General features: G+C 46.2%; 2 protein-coding genes and 1 long non-coding RNA gene across 4 annotated transcripts; 1 reads left to right on the forward strand and 2 right to left on the reverse strand.

Moving 5' to 3' along the window:
* Positions 1 to 24: 24 nt before the first annotated feature.
* Positions 25 to 11598, reverse strand: DNAJC8 (DnaJ heat shock protein family (Hsp40) member C8). Of its 2 annotated transcripts, XM_085080930.1 has the most exons (9): positions 11442 to 11598; positions 10387 to 10488; positions 8542 to 8598; positions 6898 to 6964; positions 6162 to 6256; positions 5260 to 5331; positions 4011 to 4102; positions 2965 to 3040; positions 25 to 806 (listed from the first exon to the last, which is right to left on the reverse strand). In XM_085080930.1, the coding sequence occupies exons 1-9, from the start codon at positions 11502 to 11504 to the stop codon at positions 684 to 686; spliced, it is 747 nt and encodes a 248-aa protein (XP_084937056.1). In that variant the 5' UTR covers positions 11505 to 11598; the 3' UTR covers positions 25 to 683. The 2 variants fall into 2 exon arrangements, with proteins under 2 accessions (XP_084937056.1, XP_084937057.1); XM_085080931.1 differs by lacking the exon at positions 10387 to 10488 and having other exon boundaries at positions 11442 to 11588.
* A 91-nt stretch (positions 11599 to 11689) lies between these two features.
* Positions 11690 to 12583, forward strand: ATP5IF1 (ATP synthase inhibitory factor subunit 1). Its single transcript, XM_085080932.1, has 3 exons — positions 11690 to 11855; positions 12058 to 12170; positions 12308 to 12583. Exons 1-3 carry the CDS (start codon positions 11760 to 11762, stop codon positions 12444 to 12446), a joined length of 348 nt encoding a protein of 115 aa, XP_084937058.1. The 5' UTR covers positions 11690 to 11759; the 3' UTR covers positions 12447 to 12583.
* A 3601-nt stretch (positions 12584 to 16184) lies between these two features.
* Positions 16185 to 17363, reverse strand: LOC146427922 (uncharacterized). The gene is made up of 2 exons (XR_014856287.1): positions 16862 to 17363; positions 16185 to 16772 (listed from the first exon to the last, which is right to left on the reverse strand). It is a non-coding gene; the product is annotated as an uncharacterized LOC146427922 (long non-coding RNA).
* Between the last annotated feature and the right edge of the window lie 4976 nt (positions 17364 to 22339).

Here is a 22339-nt window from a genome sequence, read left to right on the forward strand (position 1 = left end):
AGAAAAAGAAAATAACAAAATACAGTAATTTGGGTAAAAATTTATTTTACATACAGACCATTGCAGCTTAACTATTAATCAAGAGAAGTTATTTTCCTTTATAGGAAGTGACCAGCTGGTCTGAGATTAACAGAAGTCTAAGCCTGAGAGCTGGCATTTTAGTTTGGAAATCAGATCTTGGGGGCAGGTTCCTTCCAACCACAACTCAATGCAGTGAGGAGCTGCAGGACTTAACTGCAGGCCAGCTGCACTGCACAGTGCTGGAAGCACATGCCTAGTCAGTCCAGACCTTTCCCAAGCTAAACTGGCTGAGAATGATGGTGTCTGGAAGGGTTTGGATGCATTTCCAATATTTTGGTCAGCTCTCAAACTAGAAACAGAAGTGGTGAAACAGCACAGTCTCTGTGAAGTACAAAACACTGAGTTACAGGGCAGCAGACACACAGGACAGCAGGAATGGCGGGGACTCTCCTAAGCCAAGTGTTCTACATGTAGCGGGGCCCTGGCCGGGGTAATTCTCTGGCCCTATTTCAAACAGACAGAGTACAAAAAATACTTCGACTGATAATTAATTGTACTGGAAACAAACAGTCTACTAAAAAGCAAATCTTACTCTAGGTGCCAATGAGTCCTTAAAAGCAGAGAGGGGACTGAGGAGCTGCACTTGGGCAGTGCTTCCAGGATCATTCACGCTGCTCCATTTTTACTTTGGGAGGTCTCAGGAAGGTCCTATTTTTCTTTTCTTTCTTCCCCTTTGTATTTGCCTGAAAATTTCTCCAGCTGTCTACACGACCATCGCGACTTTCCTGAGAAAAAGAGGGAGGAAGTGGAGAGTTAAGAAGTGCAAGAGCAAGAGCACAAGTAGTACATACCAGTTTCAGGAAATCAGTAGCAATTTCCACTTATCTAGCATGCAGCCCCTGACAGCCAGGACACAAAGATGCTGGCAGAGCCAGAGTAACACAGTACAGTGGATCTACAAGTGAGCTTACACACATCAGTATAAGCACTCTGCTGGATTCTTGTTTCAGAAACCACCAGCTTGGGTTGGGCAGTCCTTACTCTCTACTGAATCCTCCAAGGAAACAAGAAACCTCTCAAATGACTGTTCCTAATCTGTCAGCCCAGAGCATGCCATCTCCTTTCTCTGTCTCACCTCCTCACTCTCCTGGTGCTGCAGCTTGGAGGTGGGGAAAACAGAGAAGGGAAATGTACTGCTGCCTTCTCTCATGCTTCTCACTCCAAGTCTCAAACACACTGACACAATGAAAAAAAAAGGCCTCTGGTGCACTTTTCTCCTGTCCCTGCCCTATCTGCAGAGTAGCAGAAACCATTCCTGAGGAGGAAAAAAAACCCCAAAACAGAAACCAAACCAAACCAAAAACCAAAACCCACAAAAAACCCCTGAAAACCCCAAATCTCCCCACAAAGCCAGCCTATGATCTCTATAGGATGAAGGTTCCACAGCAGGACAGAGTAAGTCCGAGGATGATCCACGTCACAGCATGGGATCCATCTGCGCCAGACCCTTATCTGCAATACTGGTGCTGCAGATGGGCTCTGGCTACAGCAGCTGTCTGCTTCCCGTCCCCCTTTCCCATGGCAGTATGGGAGAGGGCCCAGCACTAGTAAGGATCTGGATGCTGGGGCACAGTGCAACCCCACCACCTACACTAGTCTTGTCCAGCCTTCCTGGTGACCATTTCATCTATGTGAAATGATGTCAAAGCTGGGTGTAAAGGTCCAAAATGAATCCTTCAGATGCACAAGAATTTTTTCTTATGCTTATTTCTGCTTTACAGAGAATTCAGCTGTCCAGTAGTGGCTGAGGACACACAGGTGCTCAGAGCTACAGTTTCAACAGCTCTGCAGCTCCTGTTTGCTCCATTCTTATTTGGATGTGTCATTTGCTCCCATGTCCTCAACTGCTGTGCTTTACTGCACCCCTGACACCCACACCTTCTGAGGCTGTCCTGGTGTGAGAACACAGAACATCTGTCAGCAACAAGGCCAGTGACACACTCAATTTACCTCTCTGGCATTACCTAACAAAACCCATAGCACACTTGACACAGCAGCATTAAACAAGTTTTCTAGAACATCCAGCTTTTATACACCTGTTATATGGCACACAACCACAAACTCTTCTCAGTGGAGTCTCCAGACACATCATAGTTGTCCACTTGCCACAGGATGCCAGTCCAGCTCATACACTTCTCTCCCAGATATCCCCTTTAAAGAACTCTTGAGCATAGACTGGGCTCTAGCCTTGGATTAAATGAACAATCTAGCTCATCCTTTGATGAGGTCTACACATGCTTACTGACCTTACTGCACATCCTGTCGTTCCTGTCCACCCTGTATCACTCCCTGCATGTCTCAAGTCTTCAACTCTGGTGTGTAATGACAGAAGAGTTACAGGCTAGATGCAGTATTTTGGTGGGCTGTAGGTTGGATCCCTAAAATAGCAGCATAACCACCATGAACTACTTCGGATAAACCCTGGCTGCAGGGTGGCAAGGTCATGGAGAAGTGACTGTCCATCATGTCTTTACTATTCAGAGGAGATACAGATTCCATAAGTGTTAGCAACCAGACTGGACAGTACCACCAACCGTCCACACAAACACTTTCCAGATTAAGTTTTAGTGGTCACCAGTGACCTGGGCTAAGCAGCAATTCAATTTTACAACTAAAGACAAGAATGAACTGCTGACAGAGATGAAAAATAGCATACCTTAATTAATATCTTAACTAGACCTGTTTCTGCATAGGTGACACCAAAGCCCTATTGATGGGCTCTTCTCCGCACACGCGAACAAACACCAGGCTGGTGCAGATCTATTGCTTAAATTATCTTACAGACTTGCATACAAAACGTCTCTCATGTCTCTAGGGGCATTCTCCTCTGCAGCATGGATAAGAATTGCTAAGACCCATTCTGTAAGTTAAACTGCTGAATACCTCGAAGTTCTTCTGCCATTCTCGTTCTCGTTTAGCTTTCTCTTGTGCTTCAATTTCCTCTTCCCTCTGCCGCTTCCTAGAAGGGAAGTCACAAAGAAGTTATGAACCCACAAGCACCTACTTTAAAAAAACACGGCAGTACTTTCAAAACATCTTGGAAAGCTCTTCTAATTTCTTGGCAGATTACAAAAGAGATAAATACACACACCTAAGATAGCACAGCAAACAGAATTGTTTCAAATTTGGAAGAGCGGCGAGCAGAGAAGATGGTTTGGTTCCACTGACAGTGGGCACACAATTAGTGAGTCAGCTTCTCTTGCTCAGCAAAACAAGCTGGACTTCTTCATCCAAGAAGATGGACATCACTCTAGTGATAAGTTTCTACAACTGTCGAGGCCACACATTCTGAGAAGTTAATAACCACTTCAGCATTTTTAACCCCCTACTTTTCAACCGTAATCAAAAGCAATGTCCTACAGCCACCTCCCTCACTGACCAGCAGAGAACCCTGCTGCACGAAGTGCAATCACAGTGAGCAGGATGCACTCAGATACCCCAGATACTCAGGCAGCAAGTGATCAAAACATCTAAAAGAGTTCAGGATTACACATGCCATGGTGTATTTATGGCACTTAATTAAAATTAAAAATCAATCATTTGCATGCTAATAGTATGCAGAATTGTGTCACCATTTCACTGTTGTGGCTGGCTACCATGTGTACACGTAAGAGAACATAAGCATATCAAATATATTGACACCTCCAACACAGGAGGGCAAATTTCCTGTGTGCTTTTCTCAAGCACAGGGCTCTCCAACCCACGGGCTGCCCAGAGAAGTGGCAGAATCTACGTTATTGGAAATCAGCTTGACAGAACCCTTGTTAATCTAATCCAAGGCTCTGCTTTCAGCAGGAGGTCAGACCAGATGATCTCCAGAGGTTCATTCCTATTTAGACTATTCTAAGACTCTCTGATCTCTTATCTTCTCTGAGGAAGCATGAGGGGGAAGAAGAGCTTGAACTACACAAGTAGAACATTGCTTATACCTTTCGTGCATTTCTTTTGCTTCTCTTTCTTTCCTCTTAATTTCCAGTTCAGCAAAGAGCTTCATTGTCTGTTTGTATACAGCTTGTTTGAACTGTAAAACACAATTCAAGTCTTAAAATAACGCCTATTAACACAGTTAAAGTCATATGCTTTACCTATGTAAGAAACATAAGAAGAAAGAAAACCACAGGTGTGCCCACATAACCTCTATTCTGCCCTGACAATAGCAGCAGCACACAGGTATAAACCACTGCTGATTAAATTCTGGCCCTGGCACAAGGAAACAACTACATATTAGTCTCATATTAGTCTAATTTTAATTTGTATTCATGAAGCTGTGCCTAAACAAAACTGTTCACTTCAAACCCTCTTATTCTTGGGTTAAGTCTTGCAATGTTACATTTGACAAAAAAGGCAAAATGGTCACTATTTAGAGAGTAATGTTCCAGTAGATCTTCTTGATGTTTATGAAAAATCTAGCATTGGCTTTCCAGTAGGAAATTAGTGTGCATAAATCAATCTTCATTACTAAAGAACAGCAAGAGACTTCTGAATAGCAATGAAAATTAGGATGGTCATGGGGTTACTGTGGTGATACGGACAGGAGGAAATCACTTTCCACGAAGAAAAAGGATGATTAAACTAATGACGTCAATGTTTGTAAATCTATTATTGTTGTAGCCTCTCATATCAATGGACTTCTCCAGCCTAGAACCCACATAAGAAGAACTAAGTTATACCATGCCCTTTTTAATACAAGTAATTTGTTGCAGAACAGCACATCTGTCTTCCAGTGCTATATGAAAGAAATAGACGAAACAGCTCTCACTAAAAAACGTCACAAGCTCATTTTAGCCATGCTGCAGTGAGTGCTACACGTGCCTCTGCCAGCAGCAGGAATGCCACAGTTCCAGCAGTCAGAAGACAAGAAGAAATTCAATTCAAAGAAGAGTGAGTGCATGATGCACAAGCTGGAAGACTTGCTTTGAGAAAGAAACAGGGTATTTTGATCTACACAATCTCACAATATATTTGCGCTTTACACTACAGTGAAACTATTTTCCAAAGTACACAGGCATCACCTGACACCTGGTACTCTATAGCGGCTAAGAAGAATTTGCTCTGTAAACGTAAGGGTTTACAACATTAACAAGTCTAATAAATACTCGTGTACTGGTTTTGAATCTTAATTCCTCAAAACACATTTTGTTGAAACTCCCCAGTTTTTTTGAATATAGTATGACTTACAACTTCAGGATCATCCTCCTCTACAATGGGAGGTTTTCCATCTTTCTTCAGCTGCTTCTTTTTTTCTTTCACCTAAAGATTAAGAACAAAAAAGCCTTAAAAATTTTATAGGGTTTACATAACTGTATCCAAGCAGTTCTGCATTCCTACTCCAATGTGTAGAAAGAACTCTGTTCTTGATTGATGTTTTATTTTACACCAAACCTTCCTAGGCCAAGACAAACACATACAAGATTACTATCACATAAACTGTAGTAATTAAAAATACTATGCTGTATACTATTCCTTCAACATAATCCGCTTTGGTTTTTTTAAAGATATATTCTTATTCAATATACACCATTCAAACCAGCAGGAAGTTTATTGTGCTTCTTGATTTTCAAGTGACTAACAACAAGCAGAACATCAAGTGTTTCGTGTGTTAAGAGTGTCTGAGTTCTCCTTTATCATCTGCTTCCTCAATCCTGCTGTGTTTTAATACACCCACATCCCTCTAACTTCTTGGCCAATGCCATCCAAGCTCCTTTTCTATCTTATAGGTCAATATTCTCCAAACTTCCCAGTCTCCTGCTGTCACCACCTATCCTCTTCCACCTACACATATTTGAACTGCATCATTCATTCACAGACTTGGAGAAAAATATTTAGGTCAGATCATGTGGTCTGACCTGATTATTTCAAGTACTCAGTTTCACTGAGTTATCTTGCACTGAGCTAGACAGCAGTCCTGGATGCAGCAGGCTTGTTTCTGCTATGAAGAGCTTGAAGCCCACCTGCACAGTGCCATTATAAGGTTTGCTCAGTTTAGTGGACTAAACATGAAAGAAGTGTACCAAAAAGCAAAACATGGATGATTGATTCCCACTCACCCCCAACTCCAGACGTTCATATAAAATACTTACAGTATGTTCCACATATTCTTTTCCTGCCTGTATCACATCCAAGGCTCTCTTCTTTTGCTCCTGATCTAGGAGCAGCTTGTAAGCTTTATCTACAGCTAACAAAAGCATCAACATTAATAGCACCAGTAGTCACATTCACAAGGCATCACAAGACTGCTACTTGCTGGCATTACTAATTTGGCTTCTAGAATTTGTGGGGGTCATTTGTTTGGAAGCATTTTTTGTTCGTTTTTTTATTAAATATATCTAGGTAAGTGATAACATGATTAGTCAACTGACTTTTGGGGTACAATAATGGCAGAAACTGCAATATCTTCTGGAGGCAGCAGGTGAAAACATCAGTCCTACCAGATGTAGTTACTGGGCATGAGCTGAGTTTAAGGTGCAGAACACCTTACTGTGATGCAAAGCATACACCTAAAACCATCACATTACTTCTGTCATATGGTCTTTGAATAAAATCTAATGCACAGATTAAACAGTTTTTCTTGAACAACCCCAAAACCCCATGAAGATATCTGTCCCTGTTGTGACATTACAATGCCATTGCTGTCACCTAGTGCCACCTGCTGAAATGCCACCACTTCACACAGCTGCTGCTACCATAGCTGCTTCTGCCCCAGCTAAAGCACCTCTGCAGCAACCCCTCTGTCCCTGCCACCCTAAATTAACATTTAAAGCAGCACCAGAAAAGCAGCAACTACTAACCCAGACCAGCCCAGAGAAAGAGCGTTACCTTCAAACGCCTTCTGGGCTCTATCTGCATCATCTTGGTTTTTGTCCGGATGCACCAATATTGACAGCTGCAAGAGAAAGGATCTTGCTACCAAAATCATTGTAAAAGATGAAGAGTATTTCAGAGATTTTTGAGAGGAGGGAAATAGTCTCAGACAGAAATAATCCAAAGAGATCACATTCCTTTGTACATGGAAAAACCAGCTGACAACATGCAGAAGTATGTGCCAGTACAAGCTTGTAAATCAAGCAATCACTATAATAAATAGGCTGTCTGAGAAAAGCTGCAGCTTGTGATGTGCAGAACAATTTAAACACACTTCAGCTGCAGTGTCTGGGCTGATATGAACCCCCTGATCATCAAAGATTTGTATCCTTGGTCTTGAGAAGAAACAAACATAAAAAGATCATCCTCAACTAAAGTCTCTCAAGAAGTTCTCCAGCATCCCCAAGGCTGTCCAAATACCAAACTATTTAAGAGTGGTCATTTTTCCTTGGGCTATTTTACTGAAAGTTCAGAAAACTCCTGCCGGTACTTCACCTGGCAGAGACAAGACGTGTATCACCACCATCCTGAGGGGAACTTTAACTGGGCTGGAATGCACATGCTCTCCACATTTCTCTTTCAGAAAGTTCTTTCCAATTTTCCCCATATGGCTTTTTTTTTTTCCCAGACCTTTTATTTTTGCCATTGCTGTACAGAGCAGCAACTGAAACCGCATCAGTTAAGAATGCAAAATAACTACTTTTGGAACTCTACAGCTGCCAGTTTGTAGCTCCCAGCAAAAGGTCTGCCTTCAGTCCTGAACAGATTTACTCCAGCCAGTGTCTTTTTTCCCCGCTGTTGGCTGTTCCACATTCTGCATTTAGGTGCTTGATTTCTTCAATGCATAATTCCATGCACATTTTTCAATTCATTACCTTGAATTTGAAACATTTCCATGTAGTGTTTTACCAGCCCAAAACTGAGAGCATCCCACTTTATTGTCTTGCAGAACTCAGAAGTCACCAACAAACCAAAAAGTTATCCTCCCACCTCCCACATACAGGAGTAGCCCACATCATGTTCCTCTGCCACTCAGCATCTTCTGGTCTAAAGACATTCACACCACTAATTCAGGTGGAGGCTGCAGCTCTCCAAATCCTGTTTCTTTGCTGTTTGCACTAATTAAACTCAAACTTTTCATGCAGGTCTGTCAGCAGAGGGAGGCTGGGGTAATGATGCCTGTGTTGCAGACCTGCCAGTAAGAAGGGCTGCTACTTTTCCAGGTAACTGAGCCACTAAAAATGACCATGGAAATTCTTAAAGAAACCTCAGAAGAAAGACACTTTTGGATCCAAATCCACATATTTGAAAAAAATACCTTTTGATCTCAAGCTCAAGAGCCTGATTATACATGGCTGTATCAGTTTGCAATAGCCCCATCTGCACAGGCAAAGCAGCCTATCATGCATGGACTGGGGACACAGCTGCAGCTCTCCTCTTGTTGATACAAGCACTGTTCTATGCATTTCTGCCCAAAGTAGCAACCCCTCTACTCAGATACAGCTTCATTACTATTTTTCTTGTGCCCACCCCCAGCTGAACAATTGCTCCAAAACTTCTACTTCCCTTCCAAAGACTTCAAGTGCAAAAGCTGAATACCTGTCGGAATCTTTTCTTTATCTCTTCATCTGTGGCTTCAGGATCCATCTGCAGCACCTGAAAGAGACCAAAAAAGCAGAGCATGTTTGATGCTGCTCTCTGTTTCAGGTTCCTGTCAGCAAGCTCTGAGACTGTCATGAGGAATGGCTGAAGTCACTTGGCTTGTTCAGCCTGGAGAAGGCTGAGGGAAGAACTCATTACACTCTTAAATATCCTTCCGAGGGGCAGCTCAGTAGCAGGTACTGATCTCTTCACTCTCATGACCAGTGACAGGACATGAGGAAACCACATGAAACTGAGTCAGGGGGGTTTAGGCTGGACATCAGGAAAACGTTCTCGCCCCAGAGGGTGCTGGGGCACTGACCAGGCTCCCCAGGGAATGGGCAAAGTCCCGACGCTGCCAGAGCTCCAGGAGCGTTTGGACAGCACTGCCAGGGATGCACAGAGTGGGATTGTTGGGGGTTCTGGGCAGAGCCAGGAGTTGGATTTGGTGATCCTGACGGATGCCTTTCAACTCAGCATATTCTGTGATTCTATAGCTCTTGGTTCACCAGCACACAGACACACACCAGAAAGCTTGCCCAACAATTACATGAATTTTCACCCAGTAAAACAGAAACATTTTACCATGTTTGTCACGTCTGTAACACTACTTTTAGCAATGCTAGATTCATCTGGCTATGCCAGTGTCCTTTCTACGTTCAAGTCTTGTGTAGACAGCTGTGGTCCACAAACTGGTCTGAACCTTCAACCAGTCCTGTACCAATGCTCAGTCTGACAGAAACAAAAGCATGTGGTGTTTTGGGGACGCTGTCAGGTCATTGCCAACTTAGAACTTTTTATAAACTGTACTACTTTATAAGAATTTATTCATTTTGTCATTTTGAAAGAAGACAGTACTTTTACTGTTTGGTTTCCATGAATGAGACCTCTTGTTTATTGATCTTTACAGATGTGGCAGAGTTTAGGAATTCTTTTGTGAATTAATTTACTGAACAAAAGATTTAAGCAACAAATGAGGAGATGCATGCTGGTCTGACTCTAAGAATCTGTAAATAAAAACCACTCTCCCACAGGAAAGCTACAGTCTGTTCCAAAAGAGCTTTCTTAATTTACTCCCCAAGTCAAGTACTAAGACCTATACAAAACTGAATGTTGTAAAAGTGAATCTGCTGATTTATCTGGCTGACCAGCCCTGAATTGGGACTACAAAAAGTACCTGAGGCTTGAAAAAGGCACAGAAGATGACATCAGAAAGGAATACACCCAGGGAAAGCCAACTCCAGATGAACACCAGATTGATTATTTACTGTCTTCCTCAGGCTTTCCTACTCATTAAGACTTTATAACTGACTTCAGCTGGAATTAAACACTGCAAAGTGCAAAGGGATTATCCATTTCCCAATGGCTCCTCAGAGACTACTCACTGGTGTGACCACTGAGAGACCTTTTCTTCCTCTATGCACTACACAAGTTCAGTGGGACGAACACCCAAAATAAAACACACAACTAGAAATGCTGAATTAAGAGAGCTGCAACCAGAACCTGGCAAGGTGCCGCCTCCAGCTGCTTTTTTCCCATTCAGAAAGTACCCAGCACTGATCTGCAAAATTTTCCAGTGCTATTGTATGAAGGAAATGTAACAATATATAGCTTGTGCCCTCATCAAACACCATCAAAAGACAGTGAGCACCATCCTGCTGCCTTCTGCAAACCTTCTGCACAGTAACCTGTACCTAGAGAATTTTCTTCTTTCCTTATGTTGTCTTTTACTGTAATAAATACTCAGGAAATCAGGAAGTTTGTACACCAATTCAGAATAGAGACTAGAATGTTCAAACTGACCTCAAAAGGGTTCAAGTTGAAATAGGATGATCCAGGTCGGGTCAGCCTGTCAATTTGGTTTTTTGATGTTAACACAGAGTCTCGTTTTTCAATTTGCTTTACCTGAAGAACAAGAGAGACCCATATTAACTGACCATCACAATACCCTTACCTGTTTTTTCAATGGTGTACCAGTCATCCAATCATCCTTGTCCTGTACTAGAATTCACAATATCTCTTGCTTACCCCCGGCCTATTTTATTCAGGCACTAGTGTGGCATATTTTTAGCCTTTTCTACAGTACAACAGTATTTTTAACATCACATTTTTACTATAAAAAACACTGCAGAGCACTTCTGCCTGTTTCTTCTATGGTTTGCTCTACAGCTGTGCCTTCCCCCCTCCCCTTGCTCCTCCAGCAGTACTGCCACTGTGATTCCTTGGAAACCACGGCATTATTGCTTTTAACCCGTTGTTGGCAGTGCAGGCCTTTAAACACTTAAAGTGATACTGATGCAAATACACAAGTCCACTTTATTCTGACTACAGGTTATTTAGTTCAATTTAGTTTTTGCCCTTCACAGTACTAAGCCAAACCAAACCATGTATTTATATTTAGTGTTCATTTTTATTTAAAGAAATATGCATCCACCTAACTGGCACGGCCTTTGTGCGGGCAGCTCAGGTAAACACGTTCAGGCTGTGCCCAAAGTAACGGAGGGCACAGGGAAAAGGGCCAACGCACCCTCCCAGGTGACAGTTTGCCCACAAGGCCGAGCAGGAGCACGGCGGGGGCACGCGCTCAGGGACCGCGAGCGCACAGCTCCCACCGGGTTCAGCCGAACGGGACGAGGGCCGAACGCGGGGCCCGGTACCCAGCTTCCACCAGGGCTGTCGGAGGGCCGGACCGAACACAAACCCACCGGCACCCGTCGCTCACCCACCCCCTGCCCAGTGCCGATGACGGCTCCACCCGTCCCGCCCGCCGGCGGCCAGTGAGCCCACCACAGGCCGCGGGGCCGCGAGAAGAGGCTGGGGGGCGCGGGCGGGTGGCGGCCAGGGGGCGCGGGCAGTACCTCATTGTAGAAGGTCAGGAACGCGTCCTCGGCCGCGCCCGTGCCGGGCCCCGCCGCCGCCATCGCCACCGACACGTGACCGTCCCGTCACGGCACGTGACCACGGCGTGCGCCGCGGCAACAAGCCTCGCCTCCCCGGCGCGCGACCGGATACGGAGCGCGTTAGGGCCCGGGGCCCCGCCTTGTTACGTCACAGATCCCGCCCCCGGCACCGCCGGGCTCTGGGGGCGGGAGGTGGGCGTGGGCCGCGGCTGCGCACCCGCGGCTGGGCGGGCCCGCCTGGCGGCGGCTCGTCCGGCACTCCAAGGGCAGGCGGCTATGGCGGCCGTGGTGGCGGTGGCAGCGCGGGGCGGCCTGCGCGGGGCTCTGCTGGCGCAGCAGCAGCGCTGGAGCTCGGGATCGGGCGCCGACCAGGTGGGCGCGAAGGCGCGACGGGCTCGGAGCGTTCCGAGAGTGTCCCTTCTACCGTCCGTCCGTTTGCCCCTCTGTCCCTCCGTCCCTCTACCTGTCCGTCGGTCCCTTTGTCCCGCCGTCCGTCTGTCGGTCAGCCTGTCCTTTTGTCCTTCCGTCCCTCCGCCCGTCCGTCCCTGCGCGCTCACCGCCGTCTCTCCCGCAGCTGGGCGAGCTGGGTAAAGGCGCCGGAAAGGGCGGCGGCGGCGGCGGCTCCATCCGTGAGGCCGGCGGCGCCTTTGGGAAGAAGCAGGCGGCCGAGGAGGAGCGGTACTTCAGGTGAGCGGGGCCTGGGGCCTATAGAGCTGCTCCCCACGAGCACGGAGCAGGGCCCGTCCAGCCTCTCCCACAGCCGGGCCCGCGCCGCTGCGCCCGCTCGGCTGCGGGGCTACACTTCCTGCCGTCTTCTCTTGCAGGGAAAAGGAGCGGGAGCAGCTCTCTGCCTTACGGAAACACCACGAGGAAGAGATCCACCACCACCAGAAAGAGATTGAGCGTCTGCAGAAAGAAATCGAGCGCCATAAGCATAAGATCAAGCAGCTTAAAGATGACTAAGCTGTTGTTGAATGTGCATGGCCAATACTGATTGTGGTGTAAAACAGCGTGAAGACTGTATTTTTTGGTCAACATAATCCAAATCCATCCAATTATACTGTGGTCTTCAACAACATCAAATAAACTACTCAGTCTCACTTTCGTGCTCAGTAACTGTTCAATGAAAAGAAAAACAAACAACCTCACTGTCTGGTTTTAAACTTCATTTTCTTCCAAAGTAAAGATGCATTCTTGAGTAGGCAGGCCTGTACAGAACTGAACTATTTTCTTTAGATTTATATGAAAGAAATTACCATTTGTGCCTAGTGGGATAACTTTACAGTAAAAGCTGCTAGAAGAGTTGTGGGAAAATGGTACCTGTGTAGCGATCCAGTCACAGAAAAGGAACTTTGTTTCAAGTAAACAGTCTTTGTGGTATAGCGGGGTGTTGCCTCCACTGAACTAGCGGATGACAAAAAAAAAATAAGGTTCACTTGTTGCTCTAACTGTTTACTGTCTCTTCTGCCATAAACAGAGAGAAAAATAGTATTCTAAGTTATGCTGATCACTTGCCAGTTATGGTGGTGTTAGTTCATGGAGGAAGACTGCCGAGATCCTGACTTCCGCGTGAATGTTCTTTTCCACAACGACTTTAACTGCCCAGTGATTTGGGGTTTGTTATACTATCTCAACTTCTCTGTTCCTTAGCTAAGTCCTTTTCCAAACAAGGATGAATTAAGACTAATTTTATGCCATTTCAATCACTTTTGACGTTTTAATGTAAGAAATTAATCATAAAATACGCAGTAAGTGACCTGAAGCAATGTGTCCTTGCTGCAGTAAGAAATTACAAGAAGGGGACTTAATGTAACAACAGGCAGGTAAGAAAAGAGCCTTTCCTTCTATACCTGCACTTCATGTCTGTAAATCTGCCCAAACAGGCTTACTTTGCAGCACTGGTGAAAGCCAGCCTGCATTACAGTCAGTGAAGGGTGGCAAGGACATTGAACTGGATGGGTACCTGCCTGGAACGGCCCTCTCAGAAAGTGCAGGAGGCAAATGATGCTTTTGATGTTTAAAGTGGTTTGACAAGGGTGTGACTGGCTGGCTGGAGGTGTCCCAATTTCTTCTGTGTTCCCTGATACATCCCCGGCCAGCTGCTCCCTTTGGGCTGCCTTCAGTTGATGAATGCTGCAGATAGTTGTACATCTTGTCTGCAGAGTAAATGACACCACTGTCACTCAAATGCCCTTAACAGCTGTTCTTCAGTGAAGATGTCACCCATGTTATCAGGAAGAGAGGCTGTGGAGCGTCCTTGCCTGGCCATTCTCAGTCTGTGAGAGAGGGTGCTGTGGTGAGTTCTGCCGAGGCTGTGTACAGAGCTTTGCTGAGGGCTTTGTTTCTTTTAGTTGGGGCTAATTAACAAAATACTTTCCCCTCCCCATCTCCCTGAACCTGGTGAGATGAACTGCATCATGAAAATCAATATACTATTGACCTGTTTGGATTATACCAATTTAAAAATCCAATTATGTACCTTCTCAGAATGTTTTTCCAATCGTATCTGTCAGCTGGGGTTGGCTTCCCCAAAAGCTGAAGAGTCACTAGTGAGAAGTTTAGCCACAACTTCAGTGGACTGTGGAGAGCTGACATAAATATTAGGACAACTCTATATTCTGAAGGGAAAAGATGAGGGTTTAAATTCACGGTTCTGTGATTTATTCTGCTTTTTGGTGCACTAACTATGCCATGTAAGCTCAGCCACAGAGCTTCTGCTCAAGCAGAGCTGTAAGAGAGGGGATTTGCTGTGTGACTGGGAGTGCAGTGATTTGGACCTCTGTGTTATACCCTGCCACAGAGCGAGGTGTTACAAACCCTCTCAAGTCCCTCAGGGCTGAGGTGTGCAGGTCAGTACCTTGCTACACCACAAAGGTTTCTTGCCCTCTCAAGTTTCAGCACTCTCTCAAACGTATCTCACTTTCCTCATGTTTCAACTTCACACCAGTTTCAAGGGGATTCCTACAATGGTAGATATGCCAAGTCCCGTACCCCCAGTTCATCAGCCCATGCCATTTTCTGGAGAGGAACATCTGGCTAAGTTATTCCTCTGCAGTGACCCAGAATTCCTATTAGGTTATGGCAGTGGAAGTACACATGAGGAAAGGCAGCTCTAGATCTGATGGAGCAAGCAAGCTGGGCGAGAAGCCCCTTTCAGCAGTGGTCTGACTGGCAGTCAGTAATTACAAAGCCATGCTGTTACGATCCAATTATTAAGGTTCTTTAGAAATACCTCTGCCCGAGTTTAGGTGCAAGCTGGACCATATGCCAGTCAATAGTATAGGTTTTATTTGGTAGTAAATATGAGAAAGAGGAAAAGAGGTGGGGGGGGACAGAAAGAGGGTAACAGAGAAAATATCACCATCCGTGGATCCCAATCATGTTGCCTTGGTCCTCTCCAGCTGGTATTCCTGGTTGTGATGGTCCCTCCAAAAAAGCGTAATGCCATGGGTTAATATACACTCGGGCCAGGTGGCAATGTCCAGGCATGTCCCCCTGGGGGAGGGGGCAGTCTCTTGCAGCAGACTCTGCTTGCATCACCTGCAGTCCTGTGGTGCAAGGCCTAGCACTTTGGGGGGGTCTTTGACGGATTGTGACTCCCCCTCAGCTGCCTCTCATGTAAAAGTCCCGTGGATGTGGTCTGTGGGGTTGGGGGTTCCACAGCGGGGCCAGTTTGTGTAATGGAGCATGGGTGCTTATTGCCTGTGACCAGAGGTTACACCACGCAAACCTCCCAAACCTCCTGCCCCGCCTTGGCTGGGGGGAAGTCTGTGCAAACCTGGCTTCTGTAAGCTGTGCTCTCCCCCCACCCCAAACTCACCCAGGGATGATTCTCAGTGCAGCTGGTGGCTTGGGCCTTTGTAGATGCATTGCTTTCCCTCAGCCTGAGATGACTGAACAATAGGCTTCTCTCTATCTAATCTGAGCAGTTTGACTTTCAGTCCAAAGTCCTAGTCAGATATCTTCAGGGAGGGTTCTTTGATTGTAGCTTCTTTATACAGTTTTTGTTATGATGAGCAAAACTTTATATCAATGTTTGAGGCATGAACTATTTCAGTCTCTGATACATGCCCACAGACTTGCTGCTGGAGAGGCTGAATGGATTAACAGTGTTGTGGCCTAAAGCAGTTTCCCTCCTGCTTCCCCCTCTTCTCCCTTTCACTGTCTCAAGCATGCTGGGGAGACATTCAGCCTGTTACCTCACCAGCCTATGTTTTTGTTCTGAGCCCCTCAGAGTCTAGGTTACCAAGGTGAATGGCTTCTGAGTGAGAAAAATGCCCAAATCACCACAAAGCAAATGGAAGAGGTACTGAGGTGGGTGCGGCATCTTCTCCCATCTCTTGATGGGCCCTTTGCTAAATTGGAAGTCTCTATTTTTATCCAGTTAGCATGATAATTGACTTTGCAACCCTCTTCCCTCGAGGAGTCCCACTCGGCTGTGAACCTTAGTATGTCTGTTATATTAGTGTCTGTTCAATTGATCCTCAGGATGAGGTTTCTTTCCTGTGATCCACCCACTGACCTCTTCACCCACAGAGCCCCAACTCTCCCTGAAACCAGTTTGCTTTAGTTTAATGTTATCTTGTTTTAAAAGACAGCTGTCTGCCAAGGAAGGTGGGAGCCTCCATTGGAATGGAGAATATGACCCCCGTTCCCTCTGAATTATTACAACTTTGAAATCAAGGGGCTTTCAGGCAAAGATATGGGAAAAGGAATAACAGTTCTTTACTAGTATGTATAACAAGGCAAACAAGCAACAACAACGGCAGCAACAGCAAACAAAACCAGAAACCCGGTAACAGCCTTCTCCTGGTTGCCGGGCACCCTCCTCTTTGGTGCAGTTATGGTCACAGCCGACAGGGGCGCTGTTGGCTCCCGGTCGGGCAGGGCAGGTGCGATGATTCCCCCGCGGCTGCAGGGGGCGCTGTCGAGCCGGTTCAGTCGAGTCTCCCTCATGCGGTAATGGCGGGCAGGCTGAAACCTGAGGTGGGCTGTTCAGGGACCTCAGAGCAGCAAGCTGGCTCACCCGCAGTAGCAAGCAAGAGGTGGCAGAAATTCCGCGGTTGTAGCAGGAGCCGCGGGCTTTCCGGCAGGCACGGGGGTGTTGGGTTGTAATGTAGCAAAGACCCGAAAGAGTAGCAGAAAAACAACGGGGGTTGAGCGGGTAATCTCTCCCCTGGATAGCTCACCAAGGATGGCTAGTCCCTGAGTCGGGCTGTGCAGCGGCGGAGCGGTACCCGGCAGGGGACGGGGTACCCCGATCTCGGTGCAGCACGCATTGGCTCTAGGCTGCCAACACAGCTGAGAGGCAGAGTAAACGAGCCAGCAAGCCCAGTCACTGTGCCGAAGGAGAAAGAAACAGAAAGAAACAGGCAAACCTGATGTGCAACAGTATCTCTGCTCAGAGAGACCCTGACGCCCGGCTGCTCGAACGGACCGCGCGGCTGGAAAAGGGGCGGAGCTTCCCTCTCTCTCCCCTCCAACTCTCGCAGGAAATCCCAGGCTGGGTCTCACTTGTCGCGAGATTCTGGATCGGGGTGGGGGGAGGGGGAGGAGCGACGGAACAGTGACCATCCCAGAACCAAAACAACAGCAAGGAATAAAAACCAAAGGTGGTATGGGATAAAAAGACATTCCCAAGACAAATATCAATGATACTCAAGCCATTCCTAGTTAACAGACACTGCTTTATTTCCTTGGTGCTGCAAATATCTCTGCCTAGCAAAAGACCCTTCTCCTGAACTTGCCTCTAGAAATCACAAGCACCTCACCCAGCCCAGTTCTTGGGCTGACCAGGTGCAATTCTGTGAGCAACGGAGCTCCTATAAGAGCTTCGTGCATCTGTGGTAACAGCACCCTGACCCTTTTCTTGTGCTGATTCTGGTGTTCCTTAAAACCTTTTACACACAGATGCAATTCCAGTAATGCCTTTTCCTATTCCTTGAGGTTAGTGAGAAGCATGAGTTTGTATAGTGCCTGATCACTAAAAGGTGGCTCAAGATGAATGTTTGAGGGGGACCTCTGCCTTTTCGCAAAGGAGTTGTTAAATCAACTTCATCTTTTCATCATCAGAGCATCTCTTCAGAAGTATTTTTCTATATCTATTGAACTTCAAACTGTCTGTTTCTGCAATAAATCACCAAATGATATAAATGTTGCATGTTCCTGATTCCTATAACACAGCAGTTACCCAGCACAGGTGAGTGTACTGGTTCTGAGGTGAGTGGCTAAAGGTTTTCTCCCAAGTGGAGTCAACAGCACCAGCTTGCAGGCTTGTAACCTGTTTATTTCTGCAGCTCCCTTGACAGTGCTTGTGATTTAAAACATGAGATGAAAGATGTCCAAGTTACAGACAGACCATTTACCAGAAGTATTTTAACTACAAGGGAGAAAAATTATTTAAGGTTATTTAAGATGCACTTGGTTTCACCAGCAGGATTTGGTGTTCAGGAAATCACTGGCACAGCTTAGGACTCCTGACAAATGATGTGAGCACTTCCATGACTTGTAGCAAGCAGTTTGTCTGGGTTCAGCCACCACTTCCAGGGCCAGTGGATAGAGAGATGCCAGCTACAGACTGTTTGCTGCAGGATTCTGGAACAGGAATGCTGGGGAGTAAAACAAGACTATACTTAGGTGAATGCTGGTGAGTTAAGAAGGCTCAAGTTGTCTGGAGACCTTTCCAGGACTCCTCCTCAGTCCGTGTGACCTGGAGGACAGGGCTTAGCTGTCTTTTGGAAAGCTACAAACTGCCATCGCTTCTAGGCAACTCTGATTCAGAGCAACCAAAACCGAAGCTGATGTTTGGTAAGGCTGCAAAGACAGTGCTGAACTCAGATAACAAGCCATAGAACAGCTTATTGTTCTGGGTTTCCTCAACCACTCTGGAATGGCTGATGGCATGACTAGCCCCCACTTTGTCCCACAGGCACAGGGGTACAAAAAGGAAGGGATTCTTCTCTCTTCTCTGCCAGGACTGGTGCATCCTGGTTATCTGCTAGTTCCTCAGGATTGGACTGACTCTGTACACAACACCCTGACTTCCCATAGCCATCCTACAGCACAGCTCCGTTAAGAGTTTCACTTCTTGGAGCAGCCTTTATGTCTCAATGAGAGGCTTATTCTTCCTTAACACCTGATCCTCTGTCTTTACTGTGCTTCTAAAGATCACGGGCCAACACTGCTTGGTCACTGGAAGAGCAGGAAAAGTGCACTTTGTTTTCAGTTAAAGCTGGGCTGGTGATTTTTGCTGCAGCAAACAGAAGCTGCTTCCCAAGTTGTTTGGTTTGTTCAGCATCCCACACAAATGCGACAGAAGTTGTCAAGAATCCTTGGCTCAGGGGTGGGGAAAAAATGAAAAGAAAGGAAAGTGAGATCCAAGATCTTTAGCAAGCTGGTTTTAGTGCAAGGTATGCAGGTTGCCCAGTCTGGTCTCTTTGGGCCTTTTTGTGACACTCATCCTCCTCAATCCAAAGCAGATAAGGGGAATGAGGCAAGACAAAGCATATATGTGTTTTCCTAAAAATCAGATACACTGTCTGTGTGCAAGGCAAAATAAACATATGCACACAGGGTAATGACAGCATGGCCTCTTGCAGGTGGAAATTTTCCTGAGCATTTCCCCACTGTAGAGGCAGTGGAACACACTAGGGGCGCTCAGAAAGTTTCTTACTGATAAATAAAGCTTGAAGATTTTTAAGACAGACCTCTCCCTGGAAGCCCATGTTGAGGTGTGACCCTGGCCAAATGCCAGGCACCTATGACATTTACTCTCTCTGCTCTCACCTACCACAGCTGTGCAGAAGAGAGGAAAAAACCACGCACACACAGGACTCACAAGTTGAGATAAGGAACCAGTAGGAGGACACACTAAGAAAGGGCAAAACAGACTGAAAATTTAAAAGTTGCAAAGTGATTTATTAACTTAACAGTCAGAGGATAAATGAGTAGTAAATATAAGCTCTTAAGACACCATTTCTTCACTCATCCCCCTCCCTCTTAAGACACTGTTTCTCAGCTCACCCCCCTCACTCCTTCCAACCAACAGCACTGGGGGGGGGGCAGGGTAAGGCATTTTTTCCTTTGCTCAGTCCCTCACTGAAATTTCTTCCACTGCTCAGGGAGAGGAGTCCTCTACTTAGCCATGGAGTCCCTCCCACAAGAGGGACTCCTCTATCAACTTCTTTGGCGTGGGTCCAAATCTCAGGAGCAGCAGCCCACTTGAATCTGCTGCAACCCAAGTCCTCTTGTCCACGGGGTGCAGACCTCCGAGCCGAGGCCAGGCTGTTTCCATCTTGGGACCAAGGCCTTTCTCTCTCCTGGGACTCCCACTGGATCACAGCTTCTTCCAGGCATCCACCCCCTCCTCTGACACCTCTCCACAGGCTGTGGGTAGATCTCTGCATCCCCCATGGATCCCATGGGCTGCAGGGGGACCACCTGCTCCACCACGGTCTTCACCATGGCCAGCAGAGGATTGTCGGCTCCGGCGCTAGGAGCACCTCCTCCCCCACCTCCTCTACTGACCTTGGTGTCTCCATGTTGTTTCCTCTCACATTTTCTTACCCCCTCCTCCTTCTCTGGCTAAAAAGAAGTGCGTGCTGACATTGTTTTGATTGCTTTTTGAATATGTTATCACAGAGGTGTAACTAATATCTCTAATCGGCCCAGCCTTGGCCAGCATCATCTTCAGAACCATCAGAGATTGGCTCCACTGGACATGGTGAAAAACCTCCAGAACCTTTACACATGACACACAGGAGCCATCTTTGTACCACTCCCCACCCACTAGCAAAAACTGGGCTAAGCAAATCCAACACATGAACACAGGGGTGAGTTTTCTCCCAACCCTTCAGTCACTTCTTCAGGCCTGCCACAACAGCTTTTAAAGGGTTTAAATCTCTCTTAGATGCTAAGGATACCTTGCTGATGTTCTGGGCTAAGCAAAACCAACACACCTGGGATACAGCAAGCACGTAAGAGCTGCATACAGAGCACCAGAGAATGAGATATTTGCTGGAGGTAGGCACATCCATGACATATTATCCATAATATGCTGCACTAATGATTGGTCAGGGTAAAAGTCTAGAGTATCAGGAAAGGTCATAATCGATACATAAGTTAACAGCCCACATAAAAATTACAGCAAATTCAACTCTGTCATCTTGCCACTGATGTGGAAACACAGGAATTTCAGCCCAAGTATGGAAGGGGAGTGGCAGACTGATGGGAACAGGTTGAGCCTCAGCAAAACTCAACCTATGGCCACTGAACACAGGATAATGTCAACAGGTTGCAGAGTAAATACACAAAGCTCTGGAAAAGCTGGATCCCTTTACTTCCTTTGCTCTGTCCTTTCATGGGTTTGCTCACCCTTTTCCCCCTATAGGACTTGCATGTGCTGAAGGAGCACAGCAGGGCAGCCTCCTCACCAAAGGTAGGCTCTCCCTCTGCATGTTCACGGGCAGCATGTTCAGAGGGCAGCAGGACTGTCCTGCCCTCCCAGCTCTCAGCAGCTGAGATTAATACTTTCCTTGGTTCCAGGATGATTTTGTTTTGCCTTGGCCCAGGACTAAATCAAGTCCTGTGTGTACCTGTTTAGCTCCAATCAGAGACAGCTGTAAACGGTCTTATTCTGGGATTTTCTAGGAAAAATTGAGAAATCTAGAAAAAAAATTAAATTTACTCTCAGAGCATCCAGGGCCTCCTCTCAGGCTCGGCTGGCTATCTGGCACTAACCCAACTACCTGCAGGCTACAGCTTGTTCCTGGCTAGAAGTGTCCGAAGTTCAGCTCATTTTGGGCTGAGACTGTAATATGAAACATAAGACCAAAGAACATAGCACTGCCAAAGCACACAGAACCCAGGGTGGTAGTTGTGGAAATTATACTCAATTTATTACATTGCAGAAATGTACATACCTCAACATACATCTTGGTCATTAGCCTCATCATGTTCAGTTGCCAGCTGCCAGGACATATGTCATTATACTCCATAATTCACTCCTGGACACTATATTATGAAAAATTTAAGAGCTTTGCAGGACATTTATTAAGCATCACTACAGATGCTCAGCTCCCTCAAATTCCTCTCAATATTTGTGTTGTGAGAACTCCTTAAACCCATCATTCTTAACTTCCAGTAAAAAAGCTGCTGCAATATATAAGACATGATTACCCCTCTTTCCATCTCTACACCACAGTAGACTCTACGTCCAGCACTGAAGAGCTGGCTCTACTGCCAAATCTCAAGAGGGAAGTCACTGAGGCAGTGCCAATTCCACAAGAGAAGTAGCACCACCAGACAGGTTCAGCAAGACAGACTGAATACCTCCTGTATCTGCACAAGCTTGCTTCCAACTTCTGGTTTGGAAACATAGGACATCCCATACAATTTTTTCCTGTGCCCCACATTACCAATAGTGGGATATCACACATACGTGATACACCACACAGGTACATGCCATCTTCAGGAGAGTAATTGTGGGGTGAAGGTACTGGAAGAATCTTTGCTGAGAGAATGCGAGCTACTGCTTTTGTTTACCAGACTCCAGATGCACAGTTCACAACCATAACACACACAGGTCCTCTTGCTTCAGTTTGACACAACACTTTGGGACTCAGCCTGACTCAAGCAGGCATCACTGACTTTTATGTTATGCAAGAACACAACAAGCAGGTGAAGCCAGCACACCACCATTGGTGTCAGCAGACAGATTTCTTCCTGATTTATGTAGTTATGTGTCAAATCTGCACTTACCGAGAGCCTGATCAAGAAAATCTGGTGAGCAAGCAAGTAAGACTTAATCACCGATTAATTACAGATTAGCAGGTGTAGAGCCCCGCACGCCACTGTCC

The sequence above is a fragment of the Lichenostomus cassidix genome, chromosome 23, assembly GCF_008360975.1.
Source record: "Lichenostomus cassidix isolate B80296 chromosome 23, HeHo_3.0, whole genome shotgun sequence".
Classification (NCBI taxonomy): Eukaryota; Metazoa; Chordata; class Aves; order Passeriformes; family Meliphagidae; genus Lichenostomus; species Lichenostomus cassidix.